This window comes from Podarcis erhardii, assembly GCF_964252035.2.
Source record: "Podarcis erhardii genome assembly, chromosome: 4".
NCBI classification, from domain to species: Eukaryota; Metazoa; Chordata; class Lepidosauria; order Squamata; family Lacertidae; genus Podarcis; species Podarcis erhardii.
This window is the reverse complement of record NC_138508.1, coordinates 29,782,361-29,797,904: the sequence shown is the minus strand read 5'-3', so window position 1 is coordinate 29,797,904 and position 15,544 is coordinate 29,782,361. Positions and strand designations below refer to the sequence as shown.

The 15,544-nt window shown below is 37.7% G+C and overlaps 1 protein-coding gene across 2 annotated transcripts in view; it reads right to left on the bottom strand.

Annotated features, from left to right (window-relative positions):
- Window positions 1-15,544, bottom strand: part of NBEA (neurobeachin) — a 350,651-nt gene that overhangs the window by 319,783 nt on the left and 15,324 nt on the right. For both annotated transcript variants that reach the window (XM_081860054.1, XM_081860055.1), the window contains exons 2-5: window positions 5,003-5,234; window positions 3,101-3,201; window positions 2,783-2,878; window positions 2,148-2,269 (exon numbers count right to left, since the gene is read on the bottom strand). In XM_081860054.1, the coding sequence (XP_081716180.1) occupies window positions 2,148-2,269; window positions 2,783-2,878; window positions 3,101-3,201; window positions 5,003-5,234 (551 nt within the window). The remainder of the gene's footprint in view (window positions 1-2,147; window positions 2,270-2,782; window positions 2,879-3,100; window positions 3,202-5,002; window positions 5,235-15,544) is intronic.

Genomic DNA, 15,544 nt, shown 5'->3' with positions numbered 1-15,544 from the left:
AACATTTTCCATGTATAAAGCCACATGAAAATTACGTGTCTTTTATACTGGAAAGCTAGAGTAATTTTTGAAAATGTGTGCATGGGTTTATGCCCCCCCCCCATTACACCCATGTAGGAAAATGCCATGTACTAACTAACCCAGATTTCTGGATTGAACTCTCTTGCCTTAAAATTGGTAAATCCCCTCAGCATCAATAGTGCTCCCGAGGACCAGCCTGACACTATGCTCCACTTCAGGACACAGATTTTGAGAATGGTTAGGGATGCTGTCACTCTTTAGACCAAGGTGTGTAAGTACTGTAGGATTTGCTGCCTGCTTAAATAGTAATTTTGCTATCTGAAGCAGCATTTATATATTCTATCACTCACATTTCATGTAATAAACCAATTTTTAAAATTGCTTTTGTGTGAAAACTTATTGTGGGCATCAGGTAAACACATATTCATAACACAGGCACTTCGTAACTCTAGCAAAACATCCAAAACTTCTTGGTAGTGTGTGTATGAATTCACATAAGTGCTGGACACATGAGTGGGTTCAGACACATACACTGTAACAGAGCCACCATCCTCCAAAAGTTCAAACTCAGTATATTGGGCTTCATCCGGTCCACCACTGCATTAAGGCACCAGTCCAGGAATTTCACAGCCACACCTGATTCAGAAACAGAACTGTGTTTCATCAGTATACCTATGGCACCATGCTGCAAAACTCCTAATGATCACTCCAAATGGCTTCATATAGATGTTAAATAACTCTTGGGACATAAAGGTGCCCTGAGCAACCCCACAGAATAAGCCCCAGGAGTTCAAAGAATGCTCCTCCAATGTTACTGTGTGGACTTGAGTATGCAGTTAGGAAAGGAAGCACTATAGTACAATGATCATCACACTCAGTCAATTATGAAGAATACTGTGGTCAATGGTAAGAGTAGCAAGGTCACTGTAGCAATTCCCCCTGTCTATCTCCTGATACAAGTCATCCATCAGGGCAACCAATGCCAATCTTAAAACTAGGCCTAAACCTAGACTGAAGGGGATCCAGCTAATCATCACACAATAATGTATTCACAACACCCTGGACCTACTCAACCACACCACTCCAGCTAGCTTAAATCAGTCAGGAAGGGAAGTAGTCCAGAGGGCATGTGGTTGGATCAAGTATCCTAGTATCCTATCCACATGATCAGACAGGATAGTTTAAATGAAATGATCTCATAACATTGGACCAAATGCAGCAATGGACACCTCTACTAGATTTGCTGTGATAGTGGCATATAAGACACTATGAAGTCCAACAACTTTGTCCTCAGAGTCTTGCAAGGCACTTGACTGAATCACAGTTTGGAAATCCTATAGGTGACAACAGCCACATTTTTTTTAGAAAAAGAAGACTTCTGATCCTTAAAATAACTGGCACCAAACTGCTCTTTGCCAGGGCTACTTCACATATTACACTGTAAAAACTATGAGTTGCATGCACATTTCTCAGGGAGCCAGAGGCTACTTCTAAGATCCAATTCCTGGCATGCAAATCTATGCAGCATATACACATATTCAATAAAGTGTTTTTCAACAACACATTTACTTTTTCGTAATCTAAGATTGTTATTTTATAAAATCTTGCAAAATGGGCCTTTAAGAAGTTCAGGTAGAAATTCAGATGGACAAAATTTTAGTCTCATTAATCATTCAGGTTTTTCTTTCAAGTACATGACACTCTTAAAACCTATACTTCACCATACAAATAGATGCTAATGAACTGAATGCTAATTCAAGACAGAAATCTAGAAGCCATAAATGTATTTTGATACAGAATTTGATTCCTGCAGAGGTGAAAAGTATGAAGGGTATCACAGGCCTGGAACAGGAATGAAGTATCAAAATATCTACATTTCTCAACTTTTGATAACATGTTTATTTTCATTATGAATGCAACATGGGACAACAATTTATATTAGCTTAATGAAAATGCTGCAAATTCAATAAAAATCATATAAAATTATGTGCAACCAAGGTCCAGCCTCCATTCTGCCTACTGGCTATTGCTGATCTAAGTAACAAATCACTTCAATAAATATTAAAAATGAACTCAATAATTTTTTCATTTCAAAAATAGGATCAGAATACATAGATTTTACTTACCAATAGAGATACGGTTTATCCTTATCTACATTAATATTGTTCAATGGATCCATGCGAAACCAAGTGTTAAGCGTAAACCCATTTTGATAAGGCCACTTGGCAATAGGAGGCAATGCAATTGCCTATAAAAAAAGTAAAACAATAACATGTATTGTGCCAGAATGCTAAATTACATTTTTTAGGCAATAAAACTATTTCTAATCTCACTACGAGCAAATCTGCATATCACACCATCACATACCTCAATATTAGAATAATGAGTTAGAGGCGACAACAGGACTTTAAAACCAATTGGTCAACAATTTTAGTCAGGGTTTACTCTTTTTCACCTCTTTTTTAAAAAAATATATGCTAAGAACATACCAAACAATGGCATGGCGTAATAGAGGAGTGGAGCCCACAGTAGTTCCTAATGCAAACTATTTTACTGGGTAAAGTATATTAAAAGGAATCTTTATCCCAAGTGTTATAGTACAGAAAAATAGCACTATTATATGTAGAATATTTACCAACTATATTTCCTCAAAAACTGCAAAATACATTTACCCAATAGATAAGGATTTCATTTCTTATTTCTTATGAATTTTAAACTTTTAATTTTCATTTAGGAAAGATAGATATTGTTTAAAACTTACTGCAGCACTGCAGCCTGGGAAGTTGAAAAAAGTGTCAGGACCATGTCTTTGTGGCATCTGATTAAGGACTGACAAGAGCTTGACTGCATGTCTAGGCTGTCAAAAAAATACAATTGTGGAACTGTAAAATACAACCACCTGATATTGATTATCTTTGCAATGCATTCACTATTTGCAAGTTTCCTAACAAGACTAGAAAATAATTCTGCAAGCAGTTAGCAAAAACAGTATTTAAAACAGAGACAAACTTTTAAATTCACACAAATCTATGGGCAAATAAAATAAATCATAAACATCATTGCACCAAATACAGCTTACCCATATTCCATTTTCACCACGAAGCATGCTGAACAAAAGTTTCAACTCCTTGACAGTGATGCTGTAGCTGGCAAGTACCCCCAACATGTCTACGAGAAGATCTTCAAAGAAAAATAAAAGTACACTAGAATTTGTTCAAATGTTGTTCAAGATGGATTTAAAATTAAACTTTCTGAATGCTAGCTTCCCCAACCCTTAATACTGCCTCCAGCTATAAAACTCCTACTACCATTACATGCTATTAATAAAATGATCCTGCTTTTAAATGACTAAAAGTAACAAACCAACACAATTGTTAGAATGTTCTCTTATCTGGTTTCTATTTTAATATGTTGTTCACCATTTGGGGGCATCTCAGGTCAAAAAGCTATTTGTTTATAAAACTTTATTCCTATTGCCCCCTAAGAAACAGAAGATACAGTCTGTGCACACGCGGGTCGCGATTCAGTGCTTTTGTGCATGCGCGAGAGCCGAAACCTGGAAGTAACCTGCTCCAGTACTTCCTGGTTCAGCGCAGTGCGCAGCCCGAAAATGCATAACCTGAAGCGTCTGTAACCCGAGGTTCCACTGTATATCAAGCTGGAAGATTATTTATCCTTCCTTTCCTGTGACTACTAATATAGACCCTCCAATACAGATCCTCCAAGTCTATATTTCAAGGGATGTGGGTTGCGCTGTGGTCTAAACCACTGAGCCTTTTGGGCTTGCCAATCAGAAGGTCAGCTGTTTGGATCCCCGCAACAGGGTGAGCTCCCATTGCTCTGTCCCAGCTCCTGCCAACCTAGCAGTTCAAAAGCATGCCAGTGCAAGTACATAAATAGGTACCGCTGCCGCGGGAAAGCAAATGGCGTTTCCGTGCACTCTGGTTTCCTTCACGGTGTTCCATTGCGCCAGAAGCGGTTTAGTCATGCTGGCCACATGACCCAGGGTTTGTAGGGAACATGAACCATCATACCACAATTTAGTCTACTTCACATAATTGTGTGGGAAAGGGAAAATTCAACATGTAGTTGCTATTTTTTATTAGCCACAAAAGATACTACAGTGGTACCTCGGTTTACGAACTTAATCCGTTCCAGAAGCCTGTTCTTAAACCAAAGCTGTGCTTAAACCAAGGCGCGCTTTCCCTAATCAGGCCTCCCGCCGCCGGTGCCCTGTCACCATTTGGCTTCCAATCGTAGACGGAGGTAAAGTTTGCTAATGGGAACACTACTTCCGGTTTTGCGGAGTTCATATACTGAATAGTTCATAAACAGGGCTGTTCTTAAACCAAGGTACCACCGTACTAGCCATTCAACTGCACACTGCAGGAACAAACCTTGGTTACTGCTCATGGTTTGTTTGCAGACACAAAGAACTATCCCAGGTTCAGATGACATGACAAGTCAGACTTCATCTTATTGTGTCCCGAGTGTGGTACCAGCACAGGTGAGGGAGGTGAAATAGGTACAGGAACTATAGAGCAGTGTACTCCAGCATTACAGTGTGTTTTAAACTGTGGTTTAATGTGATTTGTAAACCAGGTCACTTTTTCATTGCCTCCATTAACCAGAGGAAGTGCAGATAGAGAAATAATGGTTTATTAGGATTTTGTTATATTCATTAGTGACAGACACAAGTCCCAATTCAATATCCCAGCCCCAGTCAAATCTGCATTACTTCAATTAAGAAATATGAATTCTTCACTAATTTCCTGGTAAAAGGTACAAAAAGCTGCAATTGAGTTGAGTAGGGTGCCACTTTCATGGTAGTTTGCTCACTGACTAACTAGGGTAATATGTGCCTTTGTTACAAAATTACTATACCCGCCCCCCACGAATTCAGATGATAGCTGAGATTCAGCACTACATCCACAGTGTTCAGAAATATTTCGATTCTACTCATCAATTTGGTGGTTTATACCTGCGATCATGTCATCCACAGTACTCATCTTCAGTAGCACTTGCTCAATTAAACCAACTTCTGTGCTGGTCTGTAAATTGCGGACACTTTTACGGAGGATGGCGGTGAACATACTCCAAATTTCTGCTTGACATGTTACATCACAGTGTTCTAAAAGTTCTGACATGCATGTTATACTTTCTGCATCTTGGATTATAAAGTTCATCTCTAGATCAAATTCTCCACCAACCAGCTGAAAACAAACACACAGAAAAAGAGAAAATGTTTATTTACTTACTAAGCAGTTTTCAAGAAGATTCAGGCACACTACCAAAATCACTCTTAATGCTTACTAAACACTTTGTGACCTATACAAATTGGTCTACTTTGCTAGGGCTATCTGTGTTTCCTTTTTCTGCTGGCATTCTGAAAAGGCAAGTGGAGAAGCAGCCAGAACATGATGACAGTTTTCACTTTGTTGTGTTAGTCTTCTTCTTTGGCGATCACTCGTAGCCAAGTAAGATTGTCTTCCATAAACAATTAGTATTCTGATGAGAATCAGACATACTTAGGGCCACCCCTATCAGGAAACTGAGCTGTGGCAGCTCTGTCAGATGGCAGAATTTTTTATGCTATTAAATGGCAAAAAACTGTCATTCACATCCAGTATTTCCATTTCTTTTACAGAAGGAGTTTCCTTCATCACAGGAAAGGTTCATTCAATGGAGGAAGACTCCTTCTCCTGAAGGAAGAGAATTATTGCATCCAATTAATGCATCACTTGGATCATCCTTGGACAAGACCCTCACAGTAATTGGAAACATTCAAAGAAGCATTCTAAAATACAGTGTGAATAACAGTAAAGAATTTTGGTCAATGGAAGTCAACAAACATACAATTTTACACAGTTATTAATCCAGAAATATGCAAACCAAACTTAAGGAAATAAGTGGCATATCAGGCACCATCCAGCAAAACATTATATTGGTGTTAAAAAAATTGATGCCACACATAAATTTTCCAGAATTATAGAAAAAATAGTCCAAGGCACTCATAAAATCTACCACACCAAACAAAATAATTCAGTTTTACTAAGTATTAAATCTGTCATATCAGAAAAAAGGAATTGTTTCCTTATATATGTCACTCTAATAAAGCTATTATAAACAGTGAGGGAGGGAAGACAACAAAATTATCTGTAAACATTGAGCTTAGATAACTGTAGTAATTCAAATATCTATTAGCAGACAGTAAATTATAAGCATTAGCAGTTTCTATAACAGCTCAAACACAATAAAAATTTGTTCTTCTCTATCTAGTGTAATAAATTCATCTTCTGCTTTAAATCTTAGAATTTTATTTTTATTGTTGATGAAACATGAAGTGTCTGATTTATAAACATTTCTGGTAACTATTAAGTCTTCTGAATCAGTAACCTGTGCTTGAATAAAGTCATATAATTTTGTTCAACAGTTCTTTAATTAGAGAATATAATGATCAAACAATTTCTAGTTTGAAATCAGACCCAACTTGATCTATGGAAACTCCAACTTGCTTTACATCATAAGTAAAAAATAATTACTAAGTACAATTAATTATTCTGCAATTTGCTAGTCCTTCAGGATGGCTCACACATATGTATTCATAAATACAAACACTGACAATCTCTTAGGTAGGTATACATGCCTATAGTTGAAAGGGTAAACCCATTGAAATTCATGGACCTAAGTTAGTCATGTTCGTTAACATCCATGATTCTACTCTGAGTAGGACTAGCATTGGATACAACCCAGAGACCCGAATCTTGCAAGTGAACATATACCCCAACCTCCATGAAATGCTAAATACTAAATTTATGTTAAGCCTGTAGGAATGTTTGAGTCAACGAGGTAGAGGTTCCCAAGCCAACAGCTTTAGGGTTCAAAATTCATGGGAAAACACACAATAACACAAACACGTAGAGCAGAGTTTTCCAAACTGCGTGTCATGACACATTAATGTGTCAGCTGAAGTATGTAGGTGTGTCTTATGAACGCTCCCCGCACTCCTCCCGGGGCTGGAAAGGGGTTAGTTTAACCTTCAGTTTCCCAGTAAAACTGAATTACTGTATTGCGAAATGATGCATGTCTAAAAAGTGTGTCACCAACATGAAAAATTTGGAAAGCTCTGATGTAGAGATTCCAGGCAAGGAACCAATAAGCAAAAGTGTGCTGTTCAAAAGAACAAGGGTTCATTGAAACTGCATTCTCATGGAAAAATAAATATGCAAAATATAGTTTTCATTAACATACCCAATGGTTGTATGAAATAAATTTTAAAAGTATGTCTAATAATGTATACAATATATTTTGATAAGGTAAATCTCTGGCCAACACATTGCTAACATAAAAACAAACCCATGTGTACATATAATGTAGAAGTAGCCCATTTTAGTTCATTAAAGGCTATTTTCAACTGTATAACACAAATTTAAAAATATATTTTTTTACTGCTTTAGATTGGTAATCCATCAAACCCAGCATTCTACCTCTAACAGACAGAACAATGTCAGAAAGCATAATCAATTTACAAATTGTTTATTTCTCAGCAGGCATTAAACTCCTTTAGAGGTGTCCTTCAAAACTGCTCTGGGATAAATGAATTGTGGATTCTGAGTTGAGAAATTTACATCTGAGGTAATTCATGGCACAATCTCAGTAAGTGGTTGATTCTTGGAGAAAGCTTCCTGCTCCAAAATAAAGGCATCACACCATGTTACTGACCTTTAAAAGAATCAAAACTTTAAGTGAAAGGCATCACTTGCTAATCTTGTTTTGACTTCTCATTGCATGTATGCTCTGATCTTAAGCAGAATTAACTCCATCTTATTTTATTATTTACAGGACTATTCAAACATCTGGGGTGTACAGGGTGCTGGGGGAGTGGTAATACCTCTGGTGGAGGACAAGTCATCCTGGGGTAGTTTGTACACCTTTGGTACCCCACCCTGCACTCAACTCTCTGTGGCTCCTAGAAGTGGTCAGCATGTGATGGCAACCACATCCCAAGAACAACTTCGACTGCCCAGCTAAACCAAGTGAGGGTAGCCAATGAGTTTCAAATCCTCAGTGAGTTAGGCACTTCCCTGCATGCAAAGACAGACTCCAGCAGATTTAGGGGATGAGATGAGTAGTGGGTCCAACAGTCAAGAAGGCTGTATAGGGAAGTGAGGGGTAGATGGGGCTTGTCAACCTGGGAAAGGAGCCCATCTAGGAAAGGAAAACTCTGGTCCTAAACCTCTGCTGCCTTGTGGGATATCTTTGGGAGAAGAAAAGGCTAATGAGTATACCCTACACCAGGCATGGCCAAACTTGGCCCTCCAGTTGTTTTGGGACTACAACTGCCACCATCACTAGCTAACAGGACCAGTGGTCAGGCATGATGAGAATTGTAGTCCCAAAACAGCTGGAGGGCCAAGTTTGGCCATGCCTGCCCTACACAAATCTAGAGTGGAATTGCTAAGACGGTTCTATGACACCTTGTACGCCTCCTTCTGAAAACTCCTGCAGCCAAGCTGCTGCCAAACGTATTGCTTTTCTTTTCCTTTTTTTGGACCACATCGGTAAGGCCAAGAGGGGGGTCATGTCATACGGGCAGTCCAGAACCTCCATACACTGCCCAGGCTTGCCCTCCAGGTAGGTCACTTAAGTGCTGCAAATGTTGTGGTCTGACTTCACCCCTGTGGGCACACTTCACTGTCTCTCAAGACAGACGGATGCCAAATATTTACTAAAATATGGTGACATGGTTTGTGTTAGTATATAAAAGCTCTCAAATTTGTTCACTACCTGTAACTAGGATTGTCAACAGAAGCTTTAATATTACACATATGAAGCCCAAACTAAAGGATCTCTAGCACCCTCATAAGCAGTCATGTTTCAATATTCAACAACAATTCCTAATAGCCTTCTCTTTCTTAAACTATAGAGGAACAAAATGTATTTTTCATATTACCCAATTTATTTTTGACTCTATACACCACATATTTGATATACTGAAACCACTGCACATGGAAATTTGACAGACCTTCATAATTTAGCAAGACCATTCATGTTAAATGCCAAAACTTACAAGAGTAAGAATTAGTACTAACAAGATCTTTACTTAATTAGCTGCGTGCCTTTAACATATTTGACTTAGCCATTATCTCAGTCTGACTTTACCTCATAGGGGTGTTGTGAGGGTACTACTGCAACTGTTTTAAACCATGGGTTATATGAGTTCTAAACTGAATCCGAACCAGTAACCTGGCCACTGCATTTTGGACCAGATGAGGCTTTCAGGGCACATCCATTTGGAGCAGGTTTCAACAGTTTAATATAGAGAATGCAGCACTCCTGACCACAATGGCTGCCTAAGCCTCCAGTGATAATCCTGGATCTATGAGCACGCCCAACTATGAAACTGTTCCTTCTAGAGAAGATCAACCCATTCAAAACAGGTAATCTCTCTACCTCCCAGAGTGGAGTACTCGGAACACATAATATTTATGGGTTTCATATCTGCAACCTGAGCTTAACTGGAGAAAGGGGATGATTGATAAAGGTAAGTACTGAATGGAGAAGGGGCAGGTGTGAAAATAAATAGAGCGGTCAGGCTAATTGGACCTCTGCATAATTTGGAAAATACTTCTCTTTTTACCAGTCATGGACTTTCTACAAAATGCATAACTCTAATGAACACCCAGCATAGTAAACTTCTCCCTTCTAGCCAGAAACGTATCAGCTTTGTCTCTTGGGATACTTTGCTGGAACAGGACTGGAAAATGCCAAGCTTTGAAGGCTCTGGTCATTCTTGGAAAGTAAGGCCCAGAAGGTCCTGCTGGGAGACAGCTACCCTACTCCACCACATTTAGCCTATGAAATTCCACTATTTTCCTTCCTGTTTTGAATGCCATCAACATCTACATAAAGCCATTGGAAGTGATCTGGGCTGAATAGTCACATGAATGCTAAAGACAGTCTGTGCTGCATCCCACTTTCTCATTTTTATTTGCTCCTAGGGAGACTACAAATGCTCAGAAGCAGTATTTGTAGGCCGTGATGGACTAGATGGGAGTGAACAAACTGAATCCAGTTTAATCTACCAGGCAGCAAAAATATGACTCTTATCAAAGGGAAGGTCAGTTTTGAATGTGATTATGTAGTTATTTATCTTTGCAGTTCCTGAGAAGTGTTTGCTGAGCTATACTGTATTGTGTTGTTTTTGTTCAACTGTGTTTTAATTGTTTAATGGGTTGTTAGCTGCACAAGGGTCACATAACATCATTTATATAGCAGGGAACAGATCTGCCACGTCTCAGGCGACTCACTTTTTGAACTGCAAGAATACAAGAGCATATGTGACAACATAGGGGCATAAAACTTGTGAAAAGGGCCTAACACAAAGGGAAGACTTTGCACAATTTTAACCAAGGAAAGGTTGAATGAAGAAAAGGCAATAGCACAATCCCATATAAAGTCACGTGTGTGTTATATGCAGGTCTGCCTCTCAAAAATGTACGCTAGATCAGAACACAGAAGCTATGCGGCAAACAGGAGCCAACCCTGTAGAATGCTATCTCTGAAGCACCGTCACCAGCTGCTGCTTGAAACATAACTTAAGTGCTTACTAATAAAAACTTAGTGCTTACCAATTAAAATTCTTCAAAATCCTATGAATTAAGGTCTTCATCAGAGACCCTAGTGCTGCTGCACTCCAACGTTAGATACCTACTACCTGGTCACAGGTGAAAGGGCCTTCGGAGTTGTGGCACACCATCAGAATTCTCTACCTCAGAAACCTCACTTGGAGCCTCTTCTTATGCCACCACAGTCTCAGATAATCACTACTTAATTTTCTGGACCATTATAAAATCTGTTTGGTTTCAGTCCTCTGCTGTTTTAACTATGTTGCTGGTGTTTGATACATTGCTTAAACTCTTGATATTGATCAATTGTTCACTAACCTAGATGTCAGAGAATATAAATCTTTTTAAATAAAGTAGAATTTGGGTTTTAAAAAGAACCTATTACACAATTTCTTTAGTATAGTTGCCTTCTAGACACATAAAGAATTAACTTTGGAGTCTGTACAGTCTAAGTAAATGTTACTTATGAACACTACTAAATTCCTGGCTATTAATATTTCAACTGTCTATAGAAGAACAGAAAATGCATTTTAAAAAATAAACTCTTAAAACAGACGTAAGATGGATGATTTAATTTTTTAAGTTCAGTGTATATTATTTGGCCTATAAACACCAAGCAGATTTAAGTCAGAACTCAAGAATACAAATCACTACGAATATGGAAGTCTTACTTATGGTATTGCATGCAGTACCTACACAGGGGAATTTCTGCTTTTGTAATGTTGGTATCAATTATCAAAATTACCACAGAATAGTGGATAAACATTACCCAGTGCACATCAAGCCTATTTTTGTAGCAGCACGGTTGAACAGACAAAGCTTAAGACTTTTTTCCTCTGTAGTCCCTTGCAGAATAAGGCAAGCAAAAGTTCAGTGTAAATGATATTCAACTATATAAATAGAAATATGGAAACATGAAAACCTGTCTGGGTTTACTCTTTTGTTTAAACAAATAATGTTTGAAATCCCTCGGCATGCTGATGCAACTCTCCTGAGATGTCTGAGATCAGATGATATTAAGGAACTAACAGGAACTATTACTACAAGTAATAGGAGGATTTTAGGATTGCATATTATATGTAAGGCAAATCCAGTTATCAATAAACCAATAATTATACATTTACACAAATTCATTTATAGTAGCTTTCTAGTCTAAAGGCAATCCTTTGCTGCACTGGAGTAAAAGTGTAAAGTTCATACATTTAGAATTTCAAACATGTGGCATGTTTCTGAAACAAAAAGAAAAATGGAATAGAAAAATTCCAAACAGTAATTCTTTCATTACGATGCAATATCTATTATAAGAGAATGGAGGGCCCAATACGCAGCTAGAGTTGGGAAGGATTCTTGCTTGCTCTACATTTTGGAGCAAATCTTCTCATTTTGCTCCTCTAGAACCATACATAGCAGACTGATTTGCAGATTAAGCATAATCAATGGACTGAAGTGACCATGTGGCTGCACTGTACAAGGACATGATACGGAAAAGAAAATATAAGATGGGTAGCCATCTTTTTTTCGTATAATTCTCAAGAAAGGGACTGAATGTTATGATATGCATTCAATTCCTGGAAGCATTTTAAAAGGTAAAATGTCTTTTTTCCTCATGGCAGGTGAGGTAACCGCTCTAAGCAGCTTACACCATTTTAAAAGTGGAAGGAAGGAACTACCCTCATAAGTACTTTAAGGCAGATTTTGAATTATTTTTATTTCATAATTTATTTCATAAAATTTCTATACCACTTGATGGTAGAAGAAGCTCAAAGTAGTTTTGTGTCCCAAACCAATTTGTTTGATGAAACAAAACCAGCTTGGGGCAGATATATGATCTCTCTATCTCTGTGTGCAGCTGATCAAGTTTTAATGAAACCACCAATCCATGACAAATTTTCAAACAGAAACTCAGCAATCCTTCATGACAATGAACTCCACATTAGCCACCATTTCTTCATTTTGTGCAGCTTTGGGCCTTCCACTTTTTGGATCATCTCCATGGCTATCTCTGTACCCTGTGTAATGTTCAGCTGCCCAATTTTCAATTGTGGGGAATGACAGAGAAGATCGATGATAAACATTCCAGCTAAGGACAAACATCCATTGTCAATATCTATTTACGCCTTCTTTTATAAAAATATAGAGGTGTGTTCAATTACTGCCCCTCAACTGATGGAACACTCTTTGATCCAATGGGGCCTTCTAGCAATGAACAAATTCCTCTTTTTCCTACAGACCTTCATGCTGTTCTAAAGTGTTTGCCAATGCTTTGGATAAGATGGGGAGGTATTTATGTTTAGTCTTACTTTTAGAATCAAACCCTCAGAACCAGGCTATCAACAGTGCTACAATGTTAAACAGTATGTTACAATATATAGGAAGAACACCTGACTAACTGAGATTATTATTTTAAACAACTCTAAAGAATTTAATTAGAACAAAAGAAGAATTTAATTAGAGCTGGTGTGCTGCAGTGACCAAAATGCCCTACTGGGGAGACCCAGGTTCACATTCCTAAGCCACTGTGAGAACACAGTGGGTGACAAGAAAACTATGTACGGTAATGCCACCCCAAGGTCTTTGGAAGACGGGAGAAGACATAGACATAATGATTTTTAATAATTTATTATTTTAATTTATTTAGTTTTATTGAAAGATTACCTTTCTGTTTGAGTTATATCCAATGGTGTTGCTCAGCAGATGGCAAGGCTTCTGACAGCAAAAGAAGGGAAACCATTTCCATGATTCTTACCCACTCTGCATCCACCCACTAGGGCAGCCTTTCTCAACCTGTGGGTCCCCAGATCTTGTGGACTACAACTCCCATCACCCCAAGTGAGCAAGGCCAGAGCTCTGGGATGATGGGAGTTGTAGTCCAACATCTGGGGACCCACAGGTTGAGAACTTCTGCACTAGAGGGTTGGAGGACCCTCTAAAGCAGATTTAGGGGCGCAGGGGAAATGCTGGAAGCATACTGCCTATATTCTGCAATAGTAAAATCCTTTGTCTGTACATTTCCAAGATCACTTACTTAAAAACTAAGAATCCTCTGCGCACTTATTTGGAAAAGTCCTCTTGAACAAAGTGAGACATATTATATGTATATGGACACCCACAATAATGCATACATTACTGCAGGCATGTGCAGAGCATGTCTAAGGCTCGGTGCAGGAGTCTTGTTAGAATAAAGTTATAAACTCAAACAGTTTATAACTGTCATAAACACAAACCAGCTGGTCCCTGGCAGGGCCCCCCAGCCAGCCTAGCCCTCTGAGGCCTGGGGCAAGTGCACATAGCTGCCCCCACCCTGCACTGGCCTGCATGACTGTCACTGAAACTGTTATAAGTCCTTTAAAGAAATCTATACTCATCATATAACCACATATAGACAGTTACATGTTTACATTCAATTCATGTTTTATTTTAAATCAATTTTTTAAAAGGAAACACACAACTGTTTTTTTAAACGATAAAAATCTGTTTAATTTTTTTATATCAATTTTATATCAATACCTTCCTTGGAACTCAGGTCAAACTGAAGAAATCTAATAGAAATCTAATAGTGATTTACTGCTTAATACTACTCTTATTTCTGATTAAATCAGGAAATCTTGATAAAAATGCTCATCAACTTCTGCTGCTCAGGTAACTTTAGCTATGGTTTACAAGAGAGTCTGAAAAGCACCAGAGGCTGCTAATCAGGTGTAGTCCTTACTAAATAGTATTAACATGACATTATCACATGGATTTCTTCTGTTTTAACATTAAGTTAATGCATGCTTAGGAATGTGGTCTCAAAAACTTTCATATGTAACAAACTGAAGCTCATGAACAGAAGCTGTTTTGTCAGTTCACTGTATTATGAATCCTAAATGCTTCAAAAATACACTAACCATATTAAAGACCAAATGCATGTTTGCAGACCTCAAAAATAAAATGAAAATACTAATATAATATATAATATTAACAAAATACTTCAAGTTTTTAAACATCACAATCAGGATTTTATGTGGCTAGACTATCTCTGATCCTACTTATCCTTACTTAAATCACATGATCAAGCTCAGAATGCAAAGGTTAACAATAATACCTTGTGTTGCTTAAGTTTTTGTTCACTGTGGACTGACAAAGTTGATAGCCCAAATCTAATCTAGACTGACTAAATACACTCCACAATTGCAACAGGAATTCAACAACTACTTTAAACAATATGCAGTCCACACTTCATTAAAGAGAATAAAGGAAGATTCCTACATCAGCTAAAAACTAGAGGAGGAGTTTATGTAGACAATATAATTATCCAAATGGGAATTTATCAAGGACACCCATGCAACCATTAATGATGCTCAAAATACCCTGAGGTTTAATTAGCACAATCGCTTTAAAAAAGTAAAAGACAATACATATTACACATATGTAATATAAATTACCACCAAAATTTGGCAAACTAGAGATTTGAATTATTCTTCATTTAATATAAACTAGAGGTAAATTTTTTCAATATTCTGCCATTTTGTTTTTGCTCTCTTTTCACCAAGTTGCATGTAATATGTAAATAAAGTCGCTCAACAAAGTAAAAAAAAATATTAAAACTACATCATGGTACTCATTAGTTTTGCATATTTATAGTTTAAAACAGTTTAGGGAATTTTCTAATATGCAAATTTGAAAATAGAACCACAAAACTAATATAGTTCAAATATTTATATTTTTAACTTTTAGTATAAATGTACTAACTTATCAGTCACGTCAGTAAAGGAATACACTGGCATGCCTCTCATGTATCACTGGCTAAATTACAGCCTCTTAGTGCAGACACAAGCAGGAAGAAGCCAAAGTAAAGACCCCTGCCCCATGCAGTCAATAATAGGGACTTTCACAGCTTTTGTTTTGCTTTCACA